Below are 15,655 nucleotides of genomic sequence, written 5' to 3'. Positions count from 1 at the left end.
GTATTTTCGTCAGGATCACAAAACTTAAAAGGTGACCTCATCTTCTCATCATCCTTCTGTTCAGCAGAAGGGAAAGGCTGAAGAAAAGCACGTTTCCTTTCTGCTCCCCGCTGCTCCCCTGACAGCTCCCCGCTGCCTCTGTGCCACGTCCCACCACAGCCACCCGCGGACAGGCCGTGGCCTCGCCGGGCGTTCAGCCAGGAAACCCCTGCGGTGCTCACACCCCGCCTCCGGGTGGAAGCCACGGGAGAAGCTCCAGCCCCAGCCCAGCCTTCACCCCGCCGCCCCCGGACACGCCGTGCGGCCGGGAGCGGGGCCGTGCGGCCGGGGCTCCTCCTCCTCCTCCTCCCGCTGCCGCCGCGGGGCCGGCGCCGCTCGCAGGGTGGCAGCGCCGCGGGGCCGCCCGCCATGGCGGCCGCCCGCCGCCGCCCGGGGAGCTGACATGGCCCGGCCGAGCGGCGCGCAGCAGCTGCCGGCGGAGGCGGCCGCGGAGCCTCCGGAGAGCTACCAGCTGCGGCAGGAGAACGAGCTGCAGGCGCTGGAGTCCATCTACGGGCAGGACTTCCAGGATCTGCGGCAGGGCCGGGCCTGGAAGGTAGCGAGCGGGGCCCCGCGGCGCGGTGCGGGGAGGCGGCGGCGCTCGGTGGCCGTGCTGTATCCGCCCGCCTCGCTGGGCTTTATTTCATTTACTGTTTGCTTTATCCACGCGGGCCCTCGTCCTCCTGCCTCCTGGCTGAACGGGAAGCCCAGCGAAACAGGTCTCCGTTCTGGAGAGGAACAGAGCGGGTTTTGATTAACTGGCTTTTTATTTTTTTATTTTTTAATGCTTCCGAATTTATTCTTTAGCTGACTAATTACATACCTGCTTATCTCATTCATCTCGTCGGCATACGTGTTGCTGATCTCTGCACATTCACTCTATACTGTGGCTTATTCTCACTGTGGCTGTTTTCCATCAGAACTTGATACTTACACTTTATTTTTTTACAGTATTATTTTTTTTTAATTACAATTGATTGCCCAGGTCAGCTACTCATTACTCTTTTCCATTTCTCTTTCATGTCTGCAATGTCTTCTTGAGAATTTTTTTCCAGCTGCATCTGGTGGCACTGTTCTCCTGTACCCGGAGGTACTGGTTACTTACATCAGTCCCCCAAAACTTCACTGTTACTCGTCTGTCTGTCCTCTTTTGGCTTTAGTTTCTACAAAGTATCATGGCTGCTAATGTTTTTTCTGCCATATACACTAACCTAAAATTCTTGCAGAAACTGGTGACTTTTTTGTGGGGAGGAAAGGGACTGGAATTTAATGCTAGCAATGTCAGTAACTTCCCAAGTTCTTAGAGTTCATAGCAGTGCTGCTGGTCTCCCTCCCTATTAAATTTATACCTGACATGCTTTTGACTTTACCTGTACTTTTCCCACTTGGAAATGCAAAGGCAAAGTAGAGGGGATATTGACCATCTTTTAACTCATTCCCATATGTGTTTTTCTACGTCATCTTATTTCCATACCTGCTCCTAACATTACTAAGGTCTCTTCCCTTTAAAAAAAAAAATCTACTTGAAAATAAAAAGTTTAGAATGTTTATATGGGAATGTTCTACTTTAAAAACAAAACAAAACAACAAAAAAAAAAACTTCAAGAGAATGGCAGGAAGGGCAATGCTAGTTAAAATTACGCTTTATGTCAAAAATAAAAATATAAATACAACAAATCTACTATTTATTTGGCCATGCAAGATGTGATGTTGTCGTCTATCGTCATGTCAGAAAATAATGATTGGTGTTTGTTAGTGAGCTAAAACAAACAGAAAAGAAACAATTTTATTCGTATGTTGAATGTATTAATTTGCGATATTCCACAAATAATCTGTCACAGATTGTTAACTTTTTTCTACTACTAGCCTACAGTAAGCAAAATAGGAAGATTTTATTAGTAAGCCTCCTCTTTGCTTAGTCTGACTCATCTTTCTATTAACTGTAACTGCAAATTTATCAGATAAGCTGTGGTAAAGAACCACCTCACCTTCATTGAGCAGCATCAACACTTCAATGTATTACTTCCATGGTTTGGATGGTCTAACCTGAATTCTGCCATGATACAGGTTGTGAGAGTTGTGTGCAATAACTCCTGCTTCCATTATAACAACAACAACAAAACTTTTAAATCAAAGCTTTGTTTTCCATTTTAGGTACGACAGCCTCCTGAAATTAATTTAGTTCTGCATCCTCAGGGATTGACTGGTGGTAATGAAGTATATGCCAAAGTTGATCTGTGGGTCAAGTGTCCACATACCTACCCCGATACGTGAGTATACATTAAAATATAACCTTTTTTTTTTTTTTCTGTGAACATTTATCTCTTTTTCATATTGAAATGTATGTTGAAAGAACATGTGGTTTTATTTGTTGCTTATTTTTGCTTTCTGCATGTCTGTATTTGTTCAGCCTGTGGTATGAGGGGTGACCATAAATCTTTTTGCCTGAATTGGATGTGGTCTCTTGTGCAATGGAGAATAATAGGGCTACATTTGTCAGGAAAAGATTGCAGCCCTGAGCTGTAACTTAAAGATAAGTAAGTACAGGTGTACCTGTTAACATCTTAGTGCCCTTTTGAAACTTTTTCTCTTCACGGCCTATTCTGCTAATAGTGGGACTGACTATTTGTAAAACAATCTGTTGTCCTACTTGCACCTGGTATTCCTGTTTTCTGCTCTTGGAAGAGATCTCCACAGAGATAGTAAAAAGAATTGCATATAGTGAGCACTCCTGGTGTTTTGGGTCAGCAAGTAATTTTGGGGTATAGAATTGCTGTGCAGGCACAGACCAAAATGTTCCATTCAGTCCTTATGACACTGACTGTGTCCACAGCAGAGCTGCCTTTACCCATCCATTTGTACTGTGGCCTGAGGGGCGTTGTTCCCAGCCAAGTAGTAGCTCAGTTATACCCTGTAGCATGGGGCACAGCAGTCCCTTTACTTTCTTTTGTTTGTTTGTTTAAGTTACCATAGCTATGCAGGCTTCTTTATGTTTTTGTCACCTGTACAGTGGTGATAAATTTTAAGCACCTAAATATTATGCTAGTAATATTTGCAAAGAACTGTTACGTAAGTCACTAGTTAAGAGCTGGCTGAATCATAAGAGACTGCAGGGAGAAGACCTTGATAGGTCTTCTGTTACTTGTAGCTGACAAGTAATGTGCAACTAGAAAAACTAATGAGTATAAAATCAGATCTCTGACTTCATATCATGTATGTCATATTTATGAACTGCCTCGTTGAGTATTGACCAATTGCCAAGTGACTATGAACTCCATTCCTTTTCCATCGCTGACCATTTTACCTGCCTTCTGTCTTACACAGGAGTTTTTTACACTTCTTTTTTAATAAGGCCATTCTTTATGTTCTGTTGCTGTCCCCCAGTGTCCCTGAAATAGAACTGAAAAATGCAAAAGGCTTGTCAAATGAGAAAATAAATGAATTAAAATCCAGACTAGCTGAACTGGCAAAACAGCGCTGCGGAGAGGTAAGAACTCTTCACTTGAGAAATATGCTCTGGTCCTAAATAGTTCCAAAAATGTATAATATAATGAAATACATCCATATTGGAAGTATGATTTATCTTTTTATTATAAACGTTTCTGTTTAATGAAAGTTCAGAATTTGCACACTTCTACAATAGTGTATATGTAAAAATGCAAGCTTTATTCCTGTTTAAAGGCAGATTTAAAGGCTTAGTTTGTTCCTAGTTATTTCACAGTATGAAAGGCAAGAACTTACTCCAAAACTGAGAATTTTGTGCACTTTTCAGATTAATCTGAGTACTGTAAGTGGATATAGCTTTTAAAACAAACTGACAACATAGGGAGTTTGTCAGTATGATCTGCTTCATCCAGTGCTGAACTGGAGGGTGAGAGACCATGATTATAATACCAGCTCAACAGCTGACTTCTTCTGGGGCTGTAGCACAGTCACTCTTTTGTGCCTTTTTTCCTACTGTGGCTAAGAATGTTGATACATGACTTCCCCACTGAATATGGTAAAAAGAGAAAGGTGGATAAATATGTGAAGCATAGAAGTTGTATTTAGTTTTAAAGGACCTTATAGCTCCCCGGGTGTATTTGGTATTAAGGATACCTTTTTACATTGCTGCTGAGAACTGAAATGATTCAAAGAGTTAGTAGCAAACATCAAATTCTTTGTGAAAGCAGTGTTTATGGCATATTTCTTATCTCTATGTGGAAATGTTACAGGTGAGCACATTTGATTTGCTCTATTTGCCTTTTTGAACATGAAAGATACACAGCTGCAGAAGTTACTATATGCTGCAATAATATTCTGCTTTCAATTTCATAAGCCTGTCAACTTCACAAGTTTGGCAGGGGTTGCTCCGCTTCTAGTGTTGCCACATCAATGCCTTTTTCCATTTGTATACTACACTGCTATTTTATTTTATTTTTTGGCCAACTTTAATACAGATACTTTCAAAAGAACTCTTCTGATACTGTTTTGTTCGTTATATTTAATGCCAAGATTTCTTTTTATAATGACTGCACTATGGACAATTATAACAAACACTAGAAACAAGGTTCAAACTTTCAAAGTAACCACAAAGCCATGACATACATTCTCAGTCTGCTCACAACTGACCCTAGGAGAGCAATCCTATTGGCTTGTAGGGCTTTAAATACCATTTTGATTTCTGATCTAATTGAAAGAGGCTACAAAAATGTTACACGTTTTTCTAATAATTATCCAGAGGGAGGATCTTGCTTGATCCAGAAACAGGCAGGTACAGTTGTGAGTTACATATACAGTACATTTTTAATGAATGCAATACACAATGTAGTCTTGCATTATTTTCTCTGCAGGGAAAGGGAGTCAACTATTCTCTCTGCCTTGGAAGATATGCTTTATTAAACTGTATTCAGCAATATTGAAAAAATTAAAATGCTTCAGTTACCTGTCAAACTGAACAACAGATGGATTTTTTTAAATTACTGGGATTTTTTTCTTTTTTTATACCTTTGCACATGCATGTTTGCCTTGCATTTTTAATAGTAACCTGAGAAAGATAATCTAGTTTGCACGTCAGACATATGAATATTGTGCTATTCTTTCTATTCTGAATTGCCTTCTGTCTTCATTCTTATTTTTAAAAAAGGTGTTTCATTGTTTGAAGATGTTTGAAATGTCAGTCTGTTAGAGGCAGATGGTATAATTTGGTATGGCAGTTCTTCCAGCTATACATGCAAATTGAGCTCAGTGCTGCTTCTGAGTCTGTTGGGATGTATCTTTCTAATGCGTTCTTTGGTTTTGGAGTTGTAGTGGTCTACGAGTGCTGTGGACTGCTTGAATTAATAGAGAAATGCTACTAGGCTGAAGAAAGCTTAAGTCCTGACAGGTCAATAGGCCATCAGTGTATAACTAGTTGAAGTAAACAGTAACTGAAAATTTATTTCATCCTGGCAAGCTGTGCAGCAGAATTTAGCTAAGGTTTCAGTGCAGTTCTTATTTTAGTAGTTGTAGTTTTAGAAATGTGAAATGCCTTATGTGGCTTTACAGTTCTAACTGTGAGGCTAGATTAGAGAGAAAGGATTGGATTTATTGTTAAGAATGAAAAAAAGCAACTATTTTGTAGTAGTAGTAGCTACAGTGATGGACAATTTTAAAGGATTTATTGTTGTAGTTGATATGTCTTAAACATGTATCTTTGTGAATAGGAAAATATACCTAAAAGGAGATAAAAAAAAAAAAAAAAAAAAAAAAAAAAGATTTTGCAGGGAGGGAAGAGGGAAAGTGCTTAAATCTGTCTTTCAGTAATTTTCACCGTCTGTGCTACTGTGGTCAGGGATTTTTATTAATGAACCGTAACATGAAATAGCTCTGACAAAAAGTATTGAAATACAGTAAATTAATCTGGTAAGTAACGAAATGAACAGTCACACACAGTTGCTGCTGTATTGCTTTTCCAAGTGGGGTATCATTTTACAATGTTCTTTGAACTTGTTCTTTCAACTAGTTTGAGCTCTGCATGTCATTCATGTTTATTTTCTTTCAGGTGATGATATTTGAACTTGCAGGTCATATACAATCATTTCTCAGTGAGTATAATAAACCACCTTCCAAGTCATTTCATGAAGAAATGCTAAAAAATCATCAGAAAGAACAAGAAAGGCTGGCTCAGGAGGAATTGCGTAGGGCACAAGAAGTTAAAAGAAGAGAAGAGCAGGAGGTAAGAGAAATTAAAGAAATAACCCTGTATTGTTTATGTTATTTTAACAATCTGTAGTAGATTTATGTAGCAAAGTTTTGCTAGTGGGGGGCTGAAGGGGTGGCTTCTGTGAGAAGAATCCAGAAGCTGCCTTGTGTTAGGTAAGGGCCAGCCCCAAAGGGACCGGCTTCTGCCCAGACCCGAGCCAATAAGCGATGTTGTTTGCACCTCTGTGAGAGCAGATTTAAGAAAGGGAAAAAAACAACTGCTGCACAACAGCAGCTGGGAGAGTGAGGAGTGAGAAACAGCCTTGCATACACCAAGGTCAGTGAAGAAGGAGGGGGAGGAGGTGCTCCAGGTGCCAGATCAGAAGTTCCCCTGCAGCCCGTGGGGTACCACAGTGGAGCTGGGTTCCACGCTGCAGCCCATGGAGGAGCCCCTGGTGGAGCAGGTGGATCTGCCCTGAAGGAAGCAGCAGCCTGTGGAGGACCCCTGCAGGAGGAGGCCCCAGGCTGGGGCTGTAGCCTGTGGAGAGGAGTCCACACAGGAGCAGGTGACCTGGCAGGAGCTGCTGTCCGTGGGAGACTGATGTTGGAGCAGTTTGCTCCTGATGGATGGACCCATGCTGGAGTTCTTGAAGAGCTGCTGCCTGTGGGAAGCCCCCACAGGCTCAGTTCAGGAAGGACGGCATCTCATGGGAGGGACCTCACGTGGAGCAGGGGCAGGGAGGGACCGTGAAGGAGAAGCGGAGACGAAGAGTTAGGGACTGACCTCAGCCCCCATTCCCTGTTTCTCTGTGCTGCTCGAGGGAAGGAGGTGGAATGGGGTGGATAGGGGAAAGGTGTTTTTAGTTTTTGTTTCTCACTTCTCTAGCTTGTTAGGATTAAGCAATAAATTTCTCTAATCTCCCTACACTGAGTCTGAGTTGCTTGTGACAGTAACTGTTGAGTGATCTTCCTGTCCTTATTTCAACCCTTGAGTCCTTTTTATTGTTTTTTTCTCCCCATTTCCCTTTGAGGAAGAGGAGTGAGAGAGCAGTTGTGGTGGAGCTCAGCTACCCACCTGAGTAAAACCACCCTCCACACAGTCATGATTTTGTAAATCATCCTGCATAGCCATAGGTTTTAAGGAATTATAATTTATCAACTGACACTGACAGCTCTGACCAATAGGTACTATGTGAACTATCTGCTGCTGTTGTTGTAACATTTTACGGATGAATTTTTAACCTTGAGAAATACTTGTGTAAACTTGAATGTTTGCACTACTGAATGTTTGCAATACTGAAGCAAACTTGAATGTTGTTTACTGATCCTATGGAAACCATTTATAAAGGGGATCTTATACAAAAGTGTGAGTAAATACATTCAGTGTGTTCCAGCTTAAACTAGGAATTATTATCCAGATACATACATAATCCTACCTTTCTTCACCATAGATTGACTGCTATATTCACTATGACAAACTCCTCTAGAGAGCAGTAAATTCAATCTAAGGAGACACATTTATTCTGCACTAGAAGTGAGGGCATTCATCTGGGTCACAGAGAATTGTGGTGTGAAATCTCCACACTGTGGCAATATGGACATAATAGCTATTAATCTAAAAAATAACTTTTTAGCTTACTTCTCGATATCTTCTATGTATGAAACTTTATTCTTGGGTCTGTCAGTAGAAGTTATTTTCTTTTATCTGAATTCCATTAAACTTCATCATACAATTGATGCTATTTTGTCTTAACAGTTGATATCTTTTTATTATTAATGTTACTTTATTTTATTCTTCTGAGATCTACAAATACTCTAACACTTTCGTAAAGTCAATATCCTAGATTTTTGACAAGGTAAGATTAGCAGTTGCATTGTACGCACTGTTTGTTGCATGTTAAACAGCACTGAAATTCATTTCAGCAACGTGAAATCCTTAACGAGATTCAGAGACGGGAGGAAGAGAAAAGAGAAGAAAGAAAAAAGAAGGAAATTGCCAAACAGGTACTCTTTCTAAGCAGATGTCCTAAAAACATTGCAATACCTCTTTGTCAACTCCGTAGCACACAGGAATTTGAAAGAATAACATGACTCAACTGTTCTTGATACCTTCTCTCATCTCATGCTTTTATTAGATCTAGGTTAAAGTAACATCTGTTCTTGAATTCATGGAACTTTTTTCTGAAATAAAACTAACTGTAAGGGAAAATAATTTAGTGGCATCTTTTTAGTGTTCTGGGATGGATGTTTTTAAACAGACATAGAGTAAATCTAGTATGGTAATGTGTTAACTGTTTCATTCCAAAGCATCCTTACAGTCCTGCCCAGACAGTGCTGAAATGTGCTTTCTGAATCTCAGCACTTCTTCCTCAGCTTCATCTGTACATTTATTATGGAAATCTATTTTCTTCTCTGATCTGGATGACTTTATAGAATAGTAGTCAAGTATACCCGCATATTCTTCTGTACTTATCCAGTATTTGTCCCGATTTACAGGAACGTCTGGAAATAGCTGCTCAGACAAGTCAAGAAAATTCTCACAGGAGAGATACTGCAGGGTACAGAGTTGCTTCCAGTTTGAATGGGAACTGTTTGGAACGTGGAGTGAATAATAAACACCGCCCAAATTCAGCTGGACGTTCAAAGTATGTATGTCTCTTTGCATGTGGATTTTTTAATCACAGTTTGCATTTGGCAGTTGTTTCTGTATAGTATTTGATAATCCAGAAATCCGCTTTCCTATCTCATTGCTAATCTTAGTATAATCAAATGAGATGCTGTCTTTGCTTGTGGAACAAGACGTGTCTCAAAAGTTTGTGTTACTATGCTTTAACATCAAACGCATACAATGGACTAATACAGACTTACCACAGAACTGTTCTTGCATTATGCCTTCTTTGCATTTTGTGTTCTTAAAAAAAAAAAAAAAATAAGAGAGAGAGAGAGAAGAAAAAAGGGCAGAGTTACTTATTCTAACAATGATAAAAATAATCAAAAATGATCTAGAAGTGCCCTGGTACCATATTTGTAGAGTTAAGCAAAAGCTCAGCCTATTTAGTTTTCTGAGGTCTGTCTTTACAAGGACAGTGGTTCCCTTTGTTTGTATGTTCATGAAGCCTGAAATTTTGGCTACTGGGACTTAAACATTCAGAAGTTTATTTTAAATGTTTTTAATTTCATTTATAAAGTACATTTGAGTTCAGAAGGCCAGATGCTTTTTTTGTATATTGTTCTTTATACAGCTCTAGTGAAGTGACATCTCCAATGTATGTTTTTTTCTTTCTTAAATTCAGTATTTTGAAGGAGTTTCTACATGACCCTTCATATACTCTTGTGATCTCTATACATAATTGCATTTATTTGGAGGACACGCTGTATAATGGTGATAATTCTATTTTGAAGTAGATTGTACTAAGATATAATGGAGGTTAGTTTACATTAGTGGTTTTCAGTTCTTTCTGATCTTAAATGCAGCTCCATACATGCATGTGAGAAGGTTTGGAATGTACCACTTCATTGGTTTTTGTTGTTGTTGTTTAGGCATTTTGTGTGTGTTTTTTTTGTTTGCTTTTTTTGCAAAACTTTCTCCTTGCAGGATTAATTTAGAGGAGTAAAATCAAAAGGCAAATCCATTTTAAGTTGGGAAAAATAATTACGCTAAAGCTGGAATGATCTTTAAAAAACTGCATATATTTGCTTTTTGTTATGTTTTGAAAGATAATACAAATCAAGACACACTTAGGTATTTCTCAGAGCAGTAGTATGTTTGTTGTGGTGGTTGGTGTTATTATTTCTGTTATGTTTTCCAAACTGAAGATGTCATCCTCAGCTGCAGAAGTTTTAAGGTTTGGATTGAACTCCTTGCTGATTCAATTCCTGGCTTTGATTTTAGACACCCAGTGCAAAATGTTGTTGTTTGTGAAATGCTGGATTTCTACTCAGATGTTTACGTTTACACTAACTTTGATGAATGTTATGATTGAGTACAAAAGTGCCTGAAAACTAATCCTGTTACAGAAATGATATGTTTAGGAACTAGGGACTGCAACAATATTTTTTTGAGACAGAGAAAAATGTTCTGTCCACGTTGCAGACGAGAACGCCAGTTTTCTATTGGTAATAATGAAGAGTCCACCAGCAATTACGAGGTGTTGAACTTCAGCACAAGCGCTGGGCAACTTACTGTTCATAAAGGAAAATGTTTAGGTAAGCAAAGTAACATTTGCAGCTTGACATACTATTTTGGGAGCTGTTGTTTTTTGGGAGGGGGAAAACCTGAACAATGTTACCAGGTACAAAGTAGCAAGGGAGAGAAAATATTGTTGTGGTATATGAAATGTCATAGCCAGGACTGGGAGAGAGTAATATGCAAAATTACTTTGTGATAAATATTTAATATTTTCTTAAGATTATTTTAAGTAAATGTCCATTTCTCCTGAAACAATTACATAACTGAATAGCTATACCAAAAAAACACCCATTCAATGTTTTATATTCTCTTCATAACTAAAATAACTCCCTAAGCAGATTTTTTTTTGAATTTAAATGAATAGCTAGCTTGTCAAATACACATTGCCACCAAGCAAGAAATCATTTAACTTCAGGAAATGTGAAACCAGTGGTAAGAGCAGGGTTAGGGATACAGGCTTTTTTCTGCACCATCACAGCTGATAGCAGTGGGATGAAAGCAGCAATTCTAGTGACAACTAAATACATGCAAGAGTAGGAGACTTTTGGAGATGAAAGGCCTCCATGGAGTGCCATGTAAGTGGACCATAAAATGTTCTTGTTCTTTTTCAGCATAGCGCTTCCTCAGTGGCAGGATAAGCAATCTAAAAGTCTCTGATGCAAAAATAATTTTATTATATTGCAGTTTTATGTTAAACAGTTATGTCCATAAGAGTTTGGCATTTGTTCAGCAGGAAGAGTAATCAGTTATTGAAACCTGAAATTCTTAAAATGTGCAGCAATTTCTGCCAATTTGCTGTAGTTTTAATTTGACTAGTATTAGTTTATTTTATCTGCATAGAATTCACATTCATCAGAACTGATAATTTTCATGCCACATGTAGGTACAAATTTTGTTTAGTTGTAAGTAGTTCCGCATTTCAGGAGTTGTAGAAAGCAGTGTTTCTTTAGCATTTGCAGGAGCTCTTGTCAAGCCTTTACCAAAAAAAAAAAAAAAAAAAAGAAACTGTCTTCTCCTTCTCTCCCTTCATGTATAGGCAAGGATGAACAGCTTGGTAAATCAGTCTACAATGCATTGGAAATTCACAGTGGAGACTTTGTTTTAGTATATGAGTGGGTTCTGCACTGGCAAAAAAAGATGGGAAAATTTCTTACAACACAGGAAAGAGAAAAGATTGAGAAGTGTAAGAAGCAGGTAATGCCCATGTGTTGCACTTGGCTTGATAAAGTTTAGGGCGTGTTCGATGCTTTTGATAAAACTCTTAATTTATATTAAGCTTGGGAGGGTGGTGATGAGTCTGAAAAGTTCAGAGTTTTCCACTTCAGAGCAAAATTAACATATTGGGGTATTCAGGAGTACATTTAAAGTAATACAACTACAAGGAAGTGTACCTGCAAGCATGCATAAATAAAATAATAAAATATTACAATTCTGAAACAAGAGGAAATCAGATGTGCCTGGCAGAAACCAGAGTTGTTCTTGCCCCTTGTCTACAATGCATTTTTTTCACATGAGGATGAGGATGTCATATACTGTATATATTTTTTTGTATTATCTATTTTAATTGTGCGTTCATGAAATATGACACAATGCATGTTATGTTGTTTTTCTCTAACAGCTTCAGGGTGCAGAGACAGAGTTCAGCTCACTGACAAAGCTAAGTCACCCAAACATAGTACATTATATATGTATGAACCTTAAAGAACGGGATGATTCAATTGTGGTGGACATTTTAGTGGAGCACATAAGTGGTTACAGCCTTTCTACATACTTGCACAAAGAGACTCCGGTTCCAATTGAGCAGTTGCGCCATTATGTGACCCAGATTTTGTCAGCTCTCGACTACTTGCACAGTAATTCAGTAGTGCACAAAGTTCTTTGTGCTTCCAGTATCCTGGTAGATGCTGAAGGAAACATCAAGGTGACAGACTACAGCATTTCCAAGCGCTTAGCTGATATCTGCAAAGCAGATGTTTTTGAGCAAACCAAAGTCCGTTTTAGTGAGGATGCTCTTCCCAGCAAACCTGGAAAAAAAGGAGATGTGTGGAGTCTGGGCTTGCTTCTGCTTTCACTCAGCCAGGGCCAAGTAACGAAGGAATATCCAGTTGCTGTTCCTAGCAATTTACCTGCTGACTTCCAAGACTTTCTGGAAAAGTACGTGTTTGCTGCATTCCTGCATCTTCTTCTCTTCTATATTATTATTATTTTTATTTACTTTTAAGGCTTGAACAGTTTTTCAAAAGATCGGCTAAATCCCCCTGTGTCACTAGTCGTAGTTTTTTAGAGAAAAGGCGTTTTCTTGCTGCAGGCTCAGGCTGCTAATCTGGGATTCAGGAGAACAGATCTGGTGCTCTCTTTTGCTCTGTTCTGCCACCAGCTTTGTGTGGATAAGTCATTAGTCTCTCTTTGCCTCTGATTCCATCAGAATTGATAAAGGTGATCATTCCTTAACAGAAATCTGTTTGAACGTTTAGGTCTGATCTGGGATAGCTCTTTGAACAGTTCTCTTTTTGGGTTGCTAACAGATGTGTCTGCTTAGAAGATAAGGAAAGATGGACTCCTCAGCAGCTGTTACAACATAGTTTCATAAACATTCCACAAATGAAAACACCTGTAGCAGAAGAAAATTTAGATGGTGAGAAACTCGGTTCTTTGCGTTATGTTAAATAATAACTGGACCACATGCCTGCAGTAACAGAAAAGTTGGGCTCTGCTAGAGCATCAAAATTGTGCTTATGCAAGTGCTTTGCAATAGCTACTCCAGAAGCTAAAGACCACACCAGCTTATAGGTCCATGACTAGCTGGGTTGGTCTGACTGTTGCTTTCTCATCAGTAGAGAAAGCTGATGCTTTAATTAAGCCTGGAAATTCCTCCACCTTCTGCATGATGTAAATGTGTCAATTTCTTGTAAATTTCTTCCCCTTATTGCCTTACCCCTGCACTACTACCAGTGCTGGTAACTGTGATGTCCTCATTACAGATTCAGCAGGTGTAGATTGCATGGAAACAGTTGTACCCAGCAGTCAGATATCCAGCGCTTCATTCTTCACAGAAACACAGAGACAATTTTCACGCTATTACAATGAGTTTGAAGAGCTAAAATTACTTGGCAAAGGAGCTTTTGGAGCAGTCATCAAGGTATGGTATAAAAATTATTTCCCACTATTGAATCCTTTTTGGAATGTGTTTGTCTCCTCTGAAGCAAAACAATGTACTCAACATTTACTTGGTTTTCTTGATGATTTTCTAGTGTGCTGTGCCTGTATTATGTTTGTTTTATCTGGAATTGAGTAGGCTGATAAGTTTTGTTAGGAATTACTGGGATCATAGGGAGAGGTCCATCAGTATGGGGAAGTTTGCATTTGAATTGCAGACATTTCCCAGGTAGAGGAGGGAAAACTTCCCACTTCCATTAAATTATTCTACTTCTGACTCCATTTATTTGGTAGAGCGTTTATAAGCATTTGACTTCAGATTTGTTCAAATTTTTCAGGTGCGAAATAAGCTTGATGGTTGCTATTATGCTGTTAAACGTATCCGTATAAACACTGCCAGCAAGCAGTTTAGGAGGATTAAGGGGGAAGTAACGTTACTTTCCCGCTTGAACCATGAAAATATTGTGAGGTATTACAATGCTTGGATAGAAAAACATGAAAGTCCTGCTCCCGTTGCTCCATCATCTGAAACAGCCGAAGAGAAGAGAGTGCCCACCAAAGCAGATCTCATCCTTAATACTGAGGAGTCAAGTGATGTGGAAGCCAATGCTCCTCCCCCAGTTCTGACAAGTTCAGTTGAGTGGAGTACTTCATGTGAAAGGTCCTCCAGCAACAAGTTCAGTGGAGCTGATCAGGAGTCCAGTGATGATGACGATGATGATGGCGATGGGGTGTTCTCACATTCCTTTTTGTAAGTAGTCTTCATCATTAGCTCTGTAGGGAACAGCAGCGTGGCTGAGTATTCCAGGCTTGTGTCTTTTACCATTCTCATTTGTGTCAGATACAATTCACTGCATTTTCGTTCTGTCCTCTAGCAATAAATTACTGTATTTGCCAGCAGTTGGATAGCCAGGGAGAGGAAAATTTGTAGTTAAAGACTGTCAGCATAAGAGGAAGATGTTGGCTTAGGCTTTTAGAAATTTCTTAGCATCTGTTTCAGAATGCATGGCTGTTTACTTTTATGTTGGACTATCTTCCAACTTTAAGACATACATTTTTAATAAACAATATCAGAGAAATATTAAAAATCCTGAAAAATACCTTACTCATTCTCTCTTCTTTTGATTTTATTAACATATTCAATACCTATCACTGTGTGGGGGGTGGTTTTTTCACTTATGTTTTTGTTATTGTTGTTTAAGCATTGGATCATAAGTGAACTTATCTCAGTTTTTCTTATTGAAGGCAGAAATGACATTTTCCTCATGTAAATATATGCCTGCATTTTAAGAGGCTGAGCTGTCGAAAGAAGTTTGGCTTTGCAAGCAGGATACTTTTGTTTTCATATGTTTGTTTAAGGCATATAAGGGTCCTTCAATAGAAACTTAAATAAAAGAAGGATTTTTTTTTCCGCAAATATAGGCTCCAGGTTTCATAATAAATATTTTGGTAATATTTACTTTAGGAATACCAAAACATTTTTTTTTTTTTTAATAGGCCAACCACAGATTCTGAAAGTGAAATAATTTTTGATAACGAGGATGAAAACAGTAAAGGTCACCCTCCAGTAAGTATAAAGATAAAGGTAGTGGAAATGCTGAGATCATAAAATAGCCTTTGACATGCAAACAGGTTGGTTGGGAGGTTTTGTTTGTTTCATGTAAACACAGACTCACAGGTTTATGTTCATGAAAGCAAATGTGCCATCAGGAGCTACATAAAAATACACCTGATGCTACTAATCTGAATTCTGTTTCTCACAGTGTCATTGAGCTAAATGTGAGTCACATTTCATAGTCATGAGCCTGGTTAGTGTAAGTTTAAGACATGCATGTGCGTGATTTATCAATTCACCATCTGGATTGCCTTACATCAAGTGGAAGTTGAAATTCTTTTCTCTTTTTAGGGGACATAAATCAGTGTATTTGCTCATACTAGACACTTTCTGAAAGTGGTGACGTGTTTGTAGCAGTCAAAGAGATGGGAGGTCAGCATAATGTATGCGAGATTTTAGTTGTTCTTAAGATTTTGAATCACACCACTTTTAGTGAAAAGTCAGAGCACTGTATCACTAGAAAGCTAATACAGAACTAATACAGAACTAATACA

At 39.0% G+C, this 15,655-nt stretch overlaps 1 protein-coding gene across 4 annotated transcripts in view; it reads left to right on the top strand.

Annotated features, from left to right (window-relative positions):
• The first annotated feature begins 230 nt into the window (after positions 1 to 230).
• EIF2AK4 (eukaryotic translation initiation factor 2 alpha kinase 4) overlaps positions 231 to 15,655 on the top strand; it is a 39,162-nt gene continuing 23,737 nt past the window's right edge. Inside the window, exons 1-13 of one of the 4 annotated variants that reach the window (XM_082761458.1) lie at positions 231 to 595; positions 2,194 to 2,309; positions 3,424 to 3,526; positions 6,062 to 6,235; positions 8,125 to 8,205; positions 8,698 to 8,846; positions 10,295 to 10,407; positions 11,427 to 11,584; positions 12,009 to 12,544; positions 12,916 to 13,025; positions 13,372 to 13,529; positions 13,885 to 14,297; positions 15,044 to 15,113. In XM_082761458.1, the coding sequence (XP_082617584.1) occupies positions 443 to 595; positions 2,194 to 2,309; positions 3,424 to 3,526; positions 6,062 to 6,235; positions 8,125 to 8,205; positions 8,698 to 8,846; positions 10,295 to 10,407; positions 11,427 to 11,584; positions 12,009 to 12,544; positions 12,916 to 13,025; positions 13,372 to 13,529; positions 13,885 to 14,297; positions 15,044 to 15,113 (2,334 nt within the window). In that variant the 5' untranslated portion in view covers positions 231 to 442. Of the gene's footprint in view, positions 596 to 690; positions 759 to 2,193; positions 2,310 to 3,423; positions 3,527 to 6,061; positions 6,236 to 8,124; positions 8,206 to 8,697; positions 8,847 to 10,294; positions 10,408 to 11,426; positions 11,585 to 12,008; positions 12,545 to 12,915; positions 13,026 to 13,371; positions 13,530 to 13,884; positions 14,298 to 15,043; positions 15,114 to 15,655 lie in introns of those variants that run through there. The other 3 variants (XM_082761460.1, XM_082761457.1, XM_082761459.1) reach the window with 3 other exon arrangements.

This window comes from Aythya marila (assembly GCF_965140915.1).
Source record: "Aythya marila genome assembly, chromosome: 5".
Taxonomy (NCBI): Eukaryota; Metazoa; Chordata; class Aves; order Anseriformes; family Anatidae; genus Aythya; species Aythya marila.
This window is presented reverse-complemented; position numbering and strand designations above follow the sequence as displayed.